The sequence below is a fragment of the Pocillopora damicornis genome, chromosome 4, assembly GCF_964200805.1.
Source record: "Pocillopora damicornis chromosome 4, jaPocDami1.2, whole genome shotgun sequence".
Lineage (NCBI taxonomy): Eukaryota > Metazoa > Cnidaria > Anthozoa > Scleractinia > Pocilloporidae > Pocillopora > Pocillopora damicornis.
Window position 1 is genome coordinate 11,507,014 of NC_142673.1, and position 15,394 is coordinate 11,522,407.

Sequence of the window (15,394 nt, forward strand, 5' to 3'; positions counted from 1 at the left end):
TCTTTTCTATCGGTATTTTAATTATCATTCACAGATTCACAGTGCTGTGGTCGCCAAGGAGCAAACTACAAGTCTATAGCAAATGCACCGTAAACGGCACTGTCAGCATCACTTTAACGAATCATAACCCTTTTTCGAGTCATTGACTTTTATCAAGACCTCTACTAAGTCCTTGAGTATTATGACTTTGTTTTCCTTTTTTTTTTTTACCGTAACTTAACACGTTTTCCAGGATAACCTGTTCGAGAAAGCGAATTGCGAATTTTCATCAACAATTTGAGAAAATTCAGATGAATTGTGCCCTAGGAATCATGGAAATCTCCAAACATTTCCCATAAGGGCCGCTTAAAATGTACAACTGGTGGCCTTAAGATGATACGATGTGCGGAGTGATATTTAGTGAAAACGGCGCATATTCCACACTCATATTTGACGTTACTTCACCTCACTACTTCCACTAGAAAGGAGTAGAGCCTAATTCAAAGCATGAGCATGGTGTTAAATATCTCCTAACCTATTTACCTCTTTTCATTCTCTGAGGGTCCTTCGCCATTCACAAGAATTTGTCTGGCATAATATTCCATGTTCTATTACCATTTTCTGACCAAGTTTATCTATCAGTCTTCAGTTTGGTGAAATCCAAGGCGCACAAATAATCCACACATTAGCTGTTCCCTACAAAAATTTTTCAACCGGATGTTGTTCAAGCAACTCAAACTTACTTAGCTGGTTTAGTTCGAAACCCAATAACTTGTCCCGATTAAGTTGTATACAAAAACAACAAGTCGTTGTAACAATCAAACCTGGATTAGTGCTGTGCGTGCTTCGCATTTTTTATCAAGCCCCAAAGGAAGGAATTGGCGATGACTGGCAGAAAGCTCCTGTGAGATCTTCATGGTTACTTGAAGTTTCACCAATAAAGACTATTCCTTATTTTATTGGGGAATCACAACATCTAATAGCTTTTCTTCATTTACATTTTCAAAGTAGAAAAGGTGACATAAAAATTCCCTGTAGTTTCTAGATGTGGGATAAGTTAAATCAAAAACACTATCCTCATAGAAAATGGGCACATGATTCTGAATATGACATTCAATAATGATCTTCTAGAGCTTGTAATAAGGTTAAGCTAGTCTAGCACATTTGTATTGTGTGATGCCTAAGTAACATGTATTATAAGACAGGCATTCCACAAAACGATTTTCCATTCTATTACTGCTGATTAGTTCCCATACTTTTTGCTGGCTGGCACAGTACCGGCGCGGTTTATTTGTTTTACACTGTTTATAAGGCACAGAAAGGAAAAAGTATGCCCCTTTTTCATCTCTAATTCTGACAGTTTTTTTCCTCCATAGGTTAGTAATATATTTGAATCCGTCTTCATTGTAGCAGTCTTTCAATTGCAGCATTTAAGTCGCCGCCAGTTGCAACTAAAGCTGAAATGGAAACGCACACTAGTTACTTTTTGTAAAGAGGAATCCACAAATCTCCAGAAATGTGTGTAAGGTAATGTTTTTGGTTTAAGTATTCGCAATTCCCCAGTCACTTCTAACCTCCTTCTCTGACAATAGAGCAAACAGCAAAGTAAACTTAAGTAAAATTCAGCAACGTATCGCAAGGCAAAGCTCAGGTAGCAAGTTATTGCCTACTGAACAAAAGTCCACGCATCAAAGGTCTAACCTTGGATATTCCGAGCCCGGTCTACAAATCCCATCTGAGCCAACTGTTCCAGTTGCGCGCGGTAGGCGACCTCAGGATTTTGAGTCTAAAAACATAAGGGGTGATGTTTCATGACAATCAAACCATGACTTCTTTCATTACAATACAGTGCACAAGTTGTGGCATTTTTCGTTGATTTCCAATTTTCCTCTCCCCAATAAATTTCTATTGTTCTACCGGCCTTAAAGTTGTTGGCAAGGGAGGACGGCTTATAAATTGACTGAGACGTGTTCATTTTAACTAGACACAGCGACCGAAAATTAAAAAATGTTTTGTTGTCTCTTTCGCTACAAATCAGAGAATCAGCCAAAATGCGTGCCAAAGGTCATTTCAAGAATAATACCTGAGTCATTGCTTGCCGCATCATTTGGGACATGAACTGCGCCATAGGGTTTCCCTGAGGAACCCCTTGAGTGGTTCCCGGAGTACCTCCAGCATTTGGCCTTTGTGTCTCACCTTGTGTTCCTGGATATGTGTATCAAACAAGACCAGTTTACAAGCAAAAGTAATTTAAAATAAATAAGTAAATGAAACAAATTAAATAAATACGTAAATAAATAAAGTGCAAAAAATATACACCACTACAATCTCACTATAATGTACCAAAACCAATCCTTTAATTGAGTGGTTCTCAGTGAAAGGTATTCATAGAGTTCCACCGAAAAAAACATTCTACATGCTGTAGAGGAAGGTAGTTCATGGAGTAATGCGTTAATTGAGAGGGGCTACTAAAGTGACTTAAATGTGTAACCAGACTGGGCGTGAGGTACTCTCCAGAAACCATCATTAATCCTTAGTAATAACTAAGTAGTAACCCAGATAAAAATTGTACTGTAAGTGTAGCACGCTAAGGTAGGTAAGTGTTGAATTGTGAGCCAATCGTGTCATCCGTCTTTAAATGTGTGAACTTCGCTCTATATCAACTTGTTAACTTGGAAAAAAAATTGATGAGGCGAAGTTCCACCCAGATGGTGAGAGACACAACCAGAAGGAGTTGATTTAGTCATGGCAGAAGCACATTGCTCAAGACAATACAGTTTTTGTTGGAGGGAAAAAAAGGAGAAGTAACACTCTCATTAGGTTGCTGAACAAGGTTCTAAATGGCGGTGAGCAAAATGATTTTCACATACAGAATTCATCAAGGTTGGAAAGGTCTTTCCAACCTAAAAGCGCGTTCAGTGCCATAATTGTATATACCGTCTTAGAGCTTAGACAAAACAATAAGGTGTTTAGAATATACCTCTTTCTTTTTAAAATAGTCTAACAAAAATTTAAAATTTGCATTGTTTAATGATTCAAAACCTTAGTCAAACAAACCTGATGTCTGCGATGTAGGTGTGGTCATGTTGTTGCCTGGAGAAGTGGTTGAACTTGTGCTCATTGCGGGAGAGGAGCCACCAGTAAGGCTAAAAATGAAAGAAACAGAGACTAAATTAGGGACTTTAGGATCCAACAACGCGGACGTGACTGAAGCTGACCGGAAGTAAAAATACCAAAATGATCACCACAGCGCATGATCGTGACGTAAACAAGTCGCGTCCTTGCTCAAGAAGAACGCGCTGGACAGCATTTTCACGTTGTCAACAAACTGTAAGTATTTCGACTTATTTCAGTTACAAAAACACAGTAAATTGGCACTTTTTCTTTGTATATCGAAAGTTTTATCATCCCGGCTGCATTCGTCATTTCTTTTTGTATTTTCTTGTCAGGCTCACTCATATTTCTGAACAGACAAGACAAGACAGTTCTCATGGCCTTAAACACCAAACCGGTTACGGGGTACTGGCCTTCCGAAAATAGGTATCATGTCTGAGTATCGACAAGGAAAGGAATATCGCTTCAGAAGCATGCAAAGCCCTTCTGTTCCTTCGCAAACAGTTCCCTGGTCGCATACGAAGTATTGCGGAATTTGAAGAGCATCTTCTACCAGAGGAATGTGGTGCTTTTCCACCCTGAAGTTTGCCCTACAATCGGCTTCACTTTGGCTCTCTAAGTTAAACGGCGGGTAGTTAAAGTACGGAAAATCCAAGTTGTTTCAACTGTTTCCTTCGAAAAGCAAAGCATATTCTTCAATCGTAATGATATTAGAGGCATAGCTGGCCAGCAAAATTTCGCGAGTTTCTTTAAAAGTCGCCATTTGCACTGAAAACAATACTATAATCGGTTTCTGTAGTTCAGAAATAAAGTAATTTCACTACTCTTTTTATTCTATCCGCGGGTAGCCGCGTCGTTGAATCCCGCCATCTTAACTCAAAATTTCCCGCCACGAACACGGCGTCCTCGACACAGGCCCCACGCGGCTTCGGTATATTTGACGAAGTCCGCGTTGTTGGATCTTAAAGTCCCTATTATGTCACCAGGAACTTCTTTGAGCTTTTGACGTTATGCCCTCAAAAATGAACATTCATTTATGTCTTAAATGAATCTTCCACATCATTAAGACTCTTTATTTTTTAAAAAAGAATTGGCCGATCTTCCGTTCGTTCACGTTTAATTCACCTGTCAGAACCATTTTCCACAGTGTTAGCAATAGAAAGATAGATCACCACAAAATGTGCAACATCCTTCCTTGTAATGAACTGGTTGAAATGGTCCAACTGGTTGAATTGCTTTAACTGGATAAAATGGCCAACCGGTTGAAATGGTAGAAGTAGACGAAATGGTCCAACTGGTTGAAATGGGCAAATTGGCTAAAATGGTTTAACTGGTTAAAATGGTCAAACTGGATAAAATGGCAGACACTATCGAGACTGTGGGAATGAAATTTCTTCCTGGCTCCATTCTCGTGTCCACTTCCTATTGTGAAGATCGTAGCTCTTCACAAAATGCTGACCCAAATCTGACGCCATTTCATAACATTCTTCTCCTACTGTGCAGTGTACTTTTTTCCTGCCCAACGTGACACTAAAACGATTTTCCTCCATTCGCTAATGATGTAATGCATCAGCTGTTTCATGGTCTCGGGGTTTCGCAGAAACCTGTTCAACTGCTGCCCTGCTTTCTCTCCTGCAAGATTTTCTCATCTACATTACTGGCCAAAATCTTTTGATCACTGTTTAACTTCTGAACATTTGCCATACCATCGATAACGCAAGGCGACTGGGTTAGCATATTTTCAATCGATGAAGTACATTTCAGCAACTCTTTAGCGAAAGATGTTACTTGCATATAATGGTATGGTACCTCCTTCATGCTTAGTTGTCTTGCTTCTGTACAACTAAGGCATGGTCGGCTTCAGTTACAATCTTCTTCGATATAATATTAAAGTTTGACTTCCGGAGGGATTACTTCTGGCCTTTCCTAGCTGAAACATCGGTAGGCTCTTTCTCCAGGATCTTTGGTTTGTAACAGATCACAAGCAACATCCCTTGGCTCTGAAATGTCTCCACCAAGCTGTAGTGTTGAGTGTAAAGAACTGTACATCTGTTTCACCTCTAGCAATTCTACTTTTTTAAGAGCACTGTGATCATTGATCCATTTGATTTCTGTAACACTAACGTAAAGTGCTTGACGCGATCAAAAACGACGTCGATGGTGTAAAGCTTGAGATCGTTCCAATCTTTAACGACTGACGATGTACTTCAAACATTGTAGACATGTCAGTAGCTAGTATAACTATTATTGGGAGATATCTGACATTATCCTTAGAGACTTGCACTTTATTTTGTACCACAACATTGAATCCAGTCCTCCTACTCATGTTGGCATTCTCTATGCCATGTAGGCGCACCAAGATTCACAGAAGGGTCATCTTCAAAGCATTTGTCTTGATCTGTGTGGAGGTTACTTCCACATGTGTTCTGAATGGCAGTCATCAGGGGTATCCTGAGGTGAAAATGGGAATTCCTTGTCCTATTATAATGTGAACATTTTGATGCTTTGACTTTGCAATGGTGGGCATCCCCTCAGGTGGAGTATAATCAGGACTGAACTGTTGAGCCTGTAGAGCGATTCCATTCAACAGATGAGATACTCCTTCGACTGAAAATCTCCTCAAAGCGACTAATATTTGCAAACTTTAATGACGTTTAAGAGGTTAATTGTGATTTCAGGCATTGTTGACAACTTCTGAATACAAACAGCTGTACTCAGTTCTCAGTTCTGTGACGCCCCGTGTCCACATGGATTTTAGATCTGAATAGACCCTACGTTATTGGTCAATGATTTGCGGGCTACAGTATGTGCTTTGGGCTACTGGGTCGTCCACAAGCCACTCCAAAAGCCAGGTCTTCTCCAAATGAGTTTAAACGTCACTATAACCTCCATGTTTCCGTTCAGCATCAGATGAAGAAATTCCCTCGATTTTTCAGGTATTTGAAGTACAGTAAGCTCTCATTGCATTGGAGGCTGTGACAGGCCTTCATTGCAGGAAACAATGGACTCTTGGAGTTCTAGATAGATATCCTGCAAGTTGTGCTACCTCCTTCTTCAGCTGAATTCACGATGATTGTTTCAAGTAGAACTTCAATTTAGAACGTTGACTGAAATTCTGCTTTGTACTTTCAAGTTGTCTGGCGTCCTACTCTTGTTGTTTGATGACTTCGAGAACCCTTAAAACGCCGTGATTGTCTAACAAATTCGCTCTGATAAAATCTAAATTTCAAGATAAACCTTTATCTTGACGAGACTTTACTTCTTGTCCTCTAATTAAATTGTGTAAGTCTTCCTGCCTTGGAAGAATATAATTTCTACTACATCATGAAATATACCAGGCCTCGACTGGAACAAGCTCTCAAGACATTATCACAAAAATCCTACTGTCATGGCGTGCTATTACAATGTGTGTGTAAATGTGTTTATTCATGGCAGAATTCAGAGTAAACTGTTCCCTGAGTTCAGTTTAAATCGACTGCTTCACTTAAAAGCAAATGGTTTGGAACTGGTACAACCAGGAAAAGAATGAATTCATTTTGTTCAAAAGACTGAACTCAGGCGAACAAAATCCGATGGATCGAGTTTTGTTTTGCTTGGTTTGTTTGATTAAGTTTACTTGGTTCAGAAATGGAACTCACAGAAAAGGAGTTACTCAATTGACTAACTTAAGCATAGAGCGAGATTACAATATATATGGAAACGTTTGATTGCTCACTCCAGGATTACCCATTAATGTCATTAAAGTCATTGATAAGTTAAGCGTGGATATCAAATGAAAGGAGAAACAACCAAGGGAAATGCTGTAACACTCTGTTTCCAGCACCTGGTGTCATATATTGTTGAGTTTCAGATTTCCAGGTTCTCCTGTTTCCTCCATTCACAAAAATCGACTCTCGAAATTTACAATTTCCTTTTCGCAAAGGCAATTAATTTTGCAACTCTGGATGTTTTTTAAAAAGCTAACTGCAAATTATCCTATTGAGTGGTGTTGATCAAAAGCATTTTTATAGAGAAATAAAGATTGGCAGTTTAGTGGGACTTAAAACGGCGGCCAAAATACATTCCGTTTACGTCTCTGGGTTCAGAAGAACCCTCCATTTTGTTTTTGCTGAATTAGCAACGATTCCTCTGACACTCTAAATTTCGTTTTGATATTCTAACTAAGCAAATTTTTAAAGTATGCCTCAAAGGGGCTCAGCAGCCTGCTTAGCTCACCCCACTCCTGGTACTAGGCCTGGTGCCTCTGCTTGTAGCTGCATCATCCCCTGTTGTATTTGCATCAAGGCTTGCATCACTCTAGGGTTAGTCATGGCTTGCTGGAAATCCGGATTTTGCATCTGTTTAAATGCCAATGAAAGTCAGGTATTTCTGATAAGTGAATTGGTAGTAATAAAGGGTACATACTGCCTATGCCTAAGGCATAAAGAATTTTGAAGCGGTTTAGAAAACTGAAATAGAAATCATGATGATTTATCCTATAGCCTCCCAACTTTTTCCCTTCACATATTCGAATCATGGGAATTATTTTTATTGCCTATGAGGTTTTTGGAAATACATCAACATCAATGACAGTGTCAGCGTTTTCTTACTCAACTAAGCCACGGATGTTGAAGTTTCCGTGAGACAAAAAACCATCTTTCACTAGGAGGCAATGTTCTCGAAGCATGGACATTTTGCAAAAGAAATAAAATATGATTAAAGATCTCTAAGCAAGAATATTTTCCCGAAGATATTATTGAGTCCTTTCTATCTGGGGGTTTCATTGGGGTTTATCTAAGAGACAAAATCTCAGGGACAAATGATCTGATCGGAAAATATTTCCAATGTAACTGATGAACTTAACTATCTTACCTGCTGCATAAATTCTGGAAGTCTTGATGCAACCTATAAAAATATAAAGTTTGTCATTCATGCAGTTTTCATCTTAAGTCACAATGTAGTCAAAATTTAAGGTTAAGTAGCCACCAAGAGAAGTCACCTTGCCACCAATGTTTGACTCAGACCATCATGCAAAACTGAGGCTAAAATTAGCCTCCTCAGCTTAAGCTTTTTTCACAGCACTTTACACGAGTTTCTGACAGTAATGATCTTTCTTCAATTTTTTTATTTTGCAATTGAAAGATATAATCTCTACATACACCTTTTGATGCATCTGCACTACAAATTCTGCACTACAAATTAGGATTAATAATGTTAAAAATTATTTAACCCTACGGTTAAGTCATGGGAAAATTTTCTAAGAGAGGGTTGAATCAGAGACTTCAGCGTGAACGTTACAGCTTTTAACTGTGTTAACCTGTGTTAACTTGCACGCTAAGCGTGACATCGATCACGCTTGACCAAAACAAAGACCAAGCGTGCTAACTTGACTGAAGCAGAACATAGTGTATAATACATACGCACATTGGACACGCTAAGCGTGTTGTATTGGCGTGTTGTGAGCGTGTTATCACCTTTGTCCCCGAAATTACATGGAGGGTCACAATTGTGTGAAGGTTATATCCATGCATTAATGACTTTGTCACATACAAAAAAAATCATGAACCTAAGGGGATTTATTTCCTCTGTAATCATGGACTGTTTCTAAAAAAATATAAATTGAAGGAATGAAATTTAATGCTCACTAAAGACAGAACAAACTGCCTGGTGGGTGGTGATAACATGATGATACCGTCACAGGATAGCAAGTTAACCACAACACATTTTAAGTCCAAAAGTTTGTTTTCTTTTGTGGTTATATGATGTCAACAAAGCGAGCCAAACTTGTATCAGCTTGTGTAGAGGAAATCTTAAAAAATTAGGTTACACCACTCTACCTGATCTGCTAGCTGGCTATTTCCTTGAAACATTGGATTTGATCTAATCATCTACAAGACAGGAGGAAAAAACTGTAAGAAGAGGAACAATATATGAAACATATGAACCTAGTAATGGCCTAAGTCACTGTAAAGTCTCTGTGGACCAGTGGCTCAGTGTAGGGTCATAGAATTTGAAGGTTGGAGGTTTGATTCCTCATCATAAAATAGATTTTTTTTTCCTGCACAAGCCATTTAGTTTTCTGTTCACAAACCCACAACTCCTGGACACTAATTCTAGTTTCTATGGTATAAAGAAGAACTTAACACTTGGACTCAAAATGGTTCTCAAAAATGGATCTAGCAGATTTCTATTTATCTGTTGGAGAAACAAGAAACAATAAACAAGAAACACACATTTCTCTTAGTCTATTTATTTTTTTGTCATTCAAGCAAACAGAGGTTAAAACATAATTTCAGGTGGCTCAAAATGGTTGGGCTATTGCCAAACATTTACTCTTGAATGGGTAAACAATACCACTAATTCGTTTCTAGGAAATGGCATGAAAAGAAGCAAAATTGGTTCTCATGAAGTTGTGTCAAAACGTTTTGGAATATCTGATTACCATTGAAACACCACAGCCACTAGAAATACTCTTAATTTGTGCTTTCAGAAAATGTAATTCAAAAATGGCTTTGATCATTCCGTTTACTAACTGCTGAAATACAATCACTATATCATGATCAATCTTTCTACAGTGCTGTAAAAAGACTTTCAGGGAAACAAAGGAAAAGCTAGAGTAGTACTGATCCTTAGAACAATAACTATTGTTGCTTGAGAAAAAATTGAAAGAAATTCAAGCCACCTTAACAACATCACAAACTTTAAAATCCAGAAAAGCTTCATTTGAAGTCAGTTCATTATTTTGTTTCAGCATTCAGCAAAATTAATTTACCATTCTTAAACTGCAAATCAATCCAGTTTTAAGTTGCATAAGTCATAAGAGTTACAGTGTAAAGTTAGAATGTGGTTCCAAAACATAACACTTAAAGTAAGGATAACATATACCAGTGCTGTACTGGGCCAAGACATTCTAAGAATAGAAAAAAAAACCAACAAAACACTGAAAACAAAAAGCATAAAACCAAAAAATACACTTCCAAATAAATTCTCTTTGTCACTTTTGAAGAGATTCAAAAACCCCATTGAAACTATGATATCAGTAACTAATTTATTTAGTTGGTTTAGTTTGCATATCAACTTACAGAAGCCATGAGTTCAGGATTCTGTAGCATGCGTTCCATCATGTCATGCATGTAAGGACTCTGCATCATGTTTTGAAACAAGGCTGGGTTACTGGTCATTTGCTGCATCAAGGACTGCATGGCTGGTGTCTGGAACATGCTTGTCATGGTGTTTTCTTGTTGAGATGGGTTAGGGCTTGAATTGTTACCAACACTGAAAAAAAGCATGAGAGTAGAATCTTTTATAAATGTAATTATAACTGTTCTCTGTTTTCTACTTACCAGTTTTATTGTCATATATCTTTTACATATTGAGCTTCAGGTTACACTATCATTTCCCTATTCCCCTTTGATAATCAGTCTACTTGGTCCAAATAAAGTTTTTTGCAATTTCTTGAATGTATAAGATGCACATCATAACACTAAGAATTACCTGATTGAAATACTACATTGAGCACAACCAATCCAGCTGTTTATCGGTGACAAAGGCTTAGGCACTTCACAGATGTAAAATCAATTAATCCCTTTATCTTAGCTTTCTTGTGAATGAACATTAAAGTACATGCCATTGCAGAGTAAACATGAATACTTTCAAGACCAACCTGGACACAGGAGTAGTAGTAGCCGTAGAAGCACTAGAAGGTGTAGATGTCTGAGGCACTAGTGGTTGACTTGGTTGAGGTGTAGCAGACCATGGGTTTGGAAGAGGAGAGGTGTTTTCTGTTCCTTGTTGAGGGTTTGAAGATTGATTTGATGTAACACCAGAGGCTACAGTATCAAGAATAAAAACTGCTAATTAGAGATAAATAGTGTTTCACAGATCATGACACCCAATTGATGGAAGTTATGGTCTGTTTATAGATAGGAGTATCGCATGGCTGAGAGAAGCTATTTCTTGTAATAATTGAGGTGGTAATGTTTGAAGGGTCATGAAGTTTGAAAGGTCTTTTTTCTTATGATTTGTTGAAAACTATATGCTACTTATGGTGGTTGTTACCTGATGTTCCGCCAAATAATGCTGCAAATGGATTATTCTGTGCACGCTGTAACTACAAACAGTTGTTGATCAGTTTACATTCATACCCATACATGTACTTATAATCTAACCTTACAAGTTCATCGCAACTGTTCCATCTGAAATGTAATGAAATGTAATTTACACTTCAACATGCCCTTGGGATCCACTTGAAAATAACTTTACCTGAGTTTAAGGTAGAACAGCAACTAAAATTAAGTGGAAGCAATAGAAACCTCAGCAATTATCTTTTTATATGAAACTTTTAACTTTGAATGAACTGAAGTAGTACAAACCTGTTTTAATCTCCTACGTGTTTTGTCTGACTATAGCAGACTTCATCAGAAGTTTCTTTAACAAGTTGGGTATATAAGTGTGCTCACATACAAATAGTGAAGATTTTCCATTTTCAACCTTTATGCACAGTGTGGTGGAAGCATAAAGTACTTGCAAGTTGTGATTACTGTGCTGTATATGCATGACATTATGCGTACGAGTAACTGATCTTTTTGGGGATCAAAGATTTACTAACAACACAAAATGCCCCGACAGTCAAAAGAAGTTTTTTTTCTTTTTGGTTTAGAAGTCTTACTTTGTCTACTATGATATCCATAAGGGGATAACAGAAGACAAAACTTCTCTGTCATACTCTCATAGACAGTTTATCAATAATTAAGTTTTTTGGGGGGCAAATGCATTTCTTGCTTCAATATTTTAAGTTAGAATAAAAGTGCATCTCTGGAGACTATTCAGCATTTAAAGTAAAGTTCAGATATAACGCACACTGTCATTGGTTGATAGATTATGCTCTGTGAGAGTATAGTTGTAGAATAAATTGTACTATGTTTGACATGATCATGCTGAGGTCCATCATGGCTGGCTCATCATGACAATCTCTGGTCATCATAGTGAACCAAGTCTCAGAAATTAAATTAGCCACCCTTCCAATAAACAACTAAGAGCTTGCTCTGATGTCCTTTCCAATGCCTTGAGTGGAAGGTCAAATCAATCACTGCAGCCAAAGTCATCCTGAGCAATCTTCAAGTTCTGGCAATTTTGGCTGTTGTTCATTCATAAAACACTCATCTTGAGAAGTTTATTTTCTAATTATCATGTGAAAAAACTTGTGTTTTTATGAGCCACAATCTGGCTGGATTTCACTGAACATTTCACTTTCAGATTCTGTATTAGAAAAACTAATATAATAATATTTTATAAACTAAAACTCTTCAAGCAAAAGTGTTAAATTCTACCTGCTGAACTATTTCAGTTTGTAAACTATTGCAGAATGTGAACTTTGATGGTTTTGAACTTTAATGGTTTGACATTTTTGACAGCTGTAGTCTTGTGCAGCCAATCAGATTATTTGAACCATTCTAACAGGAATTCTGATTGGCTTATTGTAGTGTGCTTTATGAGTATAGAGCATGCTGACGACACTAGTGTTCACTTTTGTTTAGAAAATTGAAAGTAATGTGTGGGAATTTAATGGATTTTTTATTATAAAACAAATACAGAAGTCTTGACTGTGCTCTGTTCTGTTATAGTGGCTAGAGCATGAAAGATTGAAGGGAGAAACACAAGACGTAGTTGAGCGTTTCTTTCCACTTCTTGAGTGTTCTAACCACCTTCTAACTGCTTTACAACAGAACAGAGCACAGTCAAGGCTTCTTTATTTGCTAATTAGCATCTTTAAACAAGAAATATAAAGTTTAACTATCTTTCTAAAAATGTTTCATTATGTCACATGAGAATAAGTTTCTTCCAAGGCTTACAAAGAAAGCCCTTTGAAGTATATGGTCTCAACTAAAATTTCTTTTAAACATACCTGGATGACATTAAGAGGTCAAAAGTTGCATGTTGTCTACTGGGGGAACATTGGGTGAGATCCCAAAGAAAAGCTATGAAGTTACTGTAGCCGCAAGAAATGCCTTTACCGGAGCCACTGAGGATGTAACCTTCAGTTTTTCTTTGAGCATTTTGGTTTTCTTCCTTTTCTAAGAAATTTTGAATGTCACTGTCTTTAAGCAAAATGAATTTTTCAGTGTTTAACCAGCCATAATCTGAGAAATTTTGACAAACAACCTTGGGTTGAAAATGGTGAAGGCTTCCCCTTTCATTCATTAATATGACAGAGTGGCTCAAAAGGTGAGTGATGTCTCAGCAGCTGATTTGCCATATCAAACACACAAGAAAAATTATCACATTTTCATGTGTGTTGTTGTTTTTTCTCAGGGAAATCCTTATATAACACTGCAGTTTATATGATAATGTATTCTTAGTGTGAGTTCATGAAGCCACATACCTAATTGGGCCCTATTGCATGGGCTCAGTTAGTTTGGAACTTGCATCAGAACTCAACTCTAGAAACTACTTTTTGTTAACCCATAGTACACATCATCTTCTAAAGTGAGTGAGTGAGTGTAATGCTCTATTCTTAAAAATGAATTGTAGGTCAAAGTGAGTCACATCAGTTGGATGAGAATGTTATAAGCTTTTTTCCTGCGTTCTAATCTGTTACTTTCTAATTGGTAAATAAGTAATCAGTCAACAAGCAGTGGTGAGAAGATCACCAAGTGAGGTCCATACTTTACCTGTTCTTGTGTAGCATTTAGCATAGGCTCTTGTATGTCTGTATACATTCGTTGCAGAGCATTAAAACCTCCTGGTAAACTCTGTCAGTAAACAAAATGAGGAAAATCTCACCTCAGAACCTCCATGTAACACAAAAGAATAACCGTATAAAAAGAGAGTAAAAATTTTTAAAAATCCATGTAGGTGTGACTTCCTTGAGGTACTGTGTAACTCTCATTGTGGAATCACACTAGCACATAAACAACAACTTATTAAATAGTGCTAAGCCATTTGCATGCATCACAAATATACAAAAAAAATAAACACTTCTCTTATCCTAAAAATGATGTTTGCTGTTACATATTTATCACATATAACATTTAAATGAGCATTTTAAATGCATGTGTGTGTCTGCCTATTTCATTAACTAACTATATTCAGCTATGTGTGGGGATGCTATAGAATATGTGTTTATGGATCTGTGTTTATTTATATCTTTTGAAAATCCCAGATGTTAAGGATATGAATTTAAAAGTTCTTGCTTTTTAGAGTGCTTAATCATAGGGCTGAAATCTCTCTTTCATTTAGTTTGTTTAGGGAATTTGAGCTTGGTCTCATCCTATCCAATAAATAATTATTATATAACTTGAAATCATCCTGAGTGAGAGGTATGAGAGCTATTACTATTGATATTGTATCATTATCACAATCACTATTATTATTATTGTTATTATTAATTACTATTATAATTATCATCATCAATATTGTTATAATTCATTACTACAGGTTTTATTTTGAGTGATTACAGCCAAAATCTATCATACACCACCTCTAAGTTGCTTAGTGCCCTATCATGTGTCCTCATCATCTCCTGCATCACAGAAGGGTTTCGCACCATCTCCATTGTCTGTAGGTAAAGTAATGTAAGTTTTGTTTATCATTTTACCTAAGGATGAGCTCCATGTATGAGGGATTAAACAGCATGTAAAGTTTATCCTCGTAATTGTACATAATTTGCATTCTGATAAAAAGGCTAGAATGCAAATTGATACTTTTACTTATAATCACTTCACTAACTCAGCCTTAATTCCCTGATTTGTTTCACTTTCAATAGAGCTTACATCAACCCTGTAAGTACTTATCTTGAAGAAAAATGGCCCAAAGTGATTCACAAAAAGAGGTCTTGCAGACGGCTTGGGAAGGCTAAAAAACTTTGCTCTTTGCAAGGCAACTGTATTATGTAGCACCTTATCATTGGTGAGAGCCTTTTAACAAAATCAAGCATTCATGTAATGGGACATGAACAATGATTCCATAGAATTAAATTGTTCCATCACATGCTTTGGACCAAAGCAAGCAAAATTGATTAAAAAGTAAGATAAAATCCATTAATCCTTTCTTTCACTGTAATCGCAGGCACTGAAGCTGCTATAGTGTATATTTCAAACAACCTGTCACTACCCTTGATTTCAACTTGGAAATTCCTTCCCTTTGAGTACCGAATGCCAAAACCAACAATGGAACACCTGCAATAAACTTCTAATGCATGTGTGTGCTGTGATTTGTATGAAGTTCTCTATAACTCAATAGCTCACAGTTGTGAGGTTAGTGATATCCCTCTCCTTGATGTCATGAAGTGTATCCTTTCATAGCTACCTCTTCTGTTTCTTTT

General features: G+C 37.1%; 1 protein-coding gene across 2 annotated transcripts in view; it reads right to left on the bottom strand.

The window, feature by feature from the left end:
• LOC113679712 (ubiquilin-1) overlaps positions 1-15,394 on the bottom strand; it is a 22,583-nt gene continuing 7,189 nt past the window's right edge. The window contains exons 11-22 of one of the 2 annotated variants that reach the window (XM_027196676.2): positions 14,552-14,629; positions 13,743-13,823; positions 11,131-11,182; positions 10,736-10,901; positions 10,155-10,347; positions 8,910-8,960; positions 7,945-7,977; positions 7,309-7,430; positions 3,037-3,125; positions 2,063-2,184; positions 1,681-1,765; positions 1-1,436 (exon numbers count right to left, since the gene is read on the bottom strand). In XM_027196676.2, coding sequence (XP_027052477.2) covers positions 1,381-1,436; positions 1,681-1,765; positions 2,063-2,184; positions 3,037-3,125; positions 7,309-7,430; positions 7,945-7,977; positions 8,910-8,960; positions 10,155-10,347; positions 10,736-10,901; positions 11,131-11,182; positions 13,743-13,823; positions 14,552-14,629 — 1,128 coding nt within the window. In that variant the 3' untranslated portion in view covers positions 1-1,380. The remainder of the gene's footprint in view (positions 1,437-1,680; positions 1,766-2,062; positions 2,185-3,036; positions 3,126-7,308; positions 7,431-7,944; positions 7,978-8,909; positions 8,961-10,154; positions 10,348-10,735; positions 10,902-11,130; positions 11,183-13,742; positions 13,824-14,551; positions 14,630-15,394) is intronic. The other variant, XM_027196677.2, reaches the window with a different exon arrangement.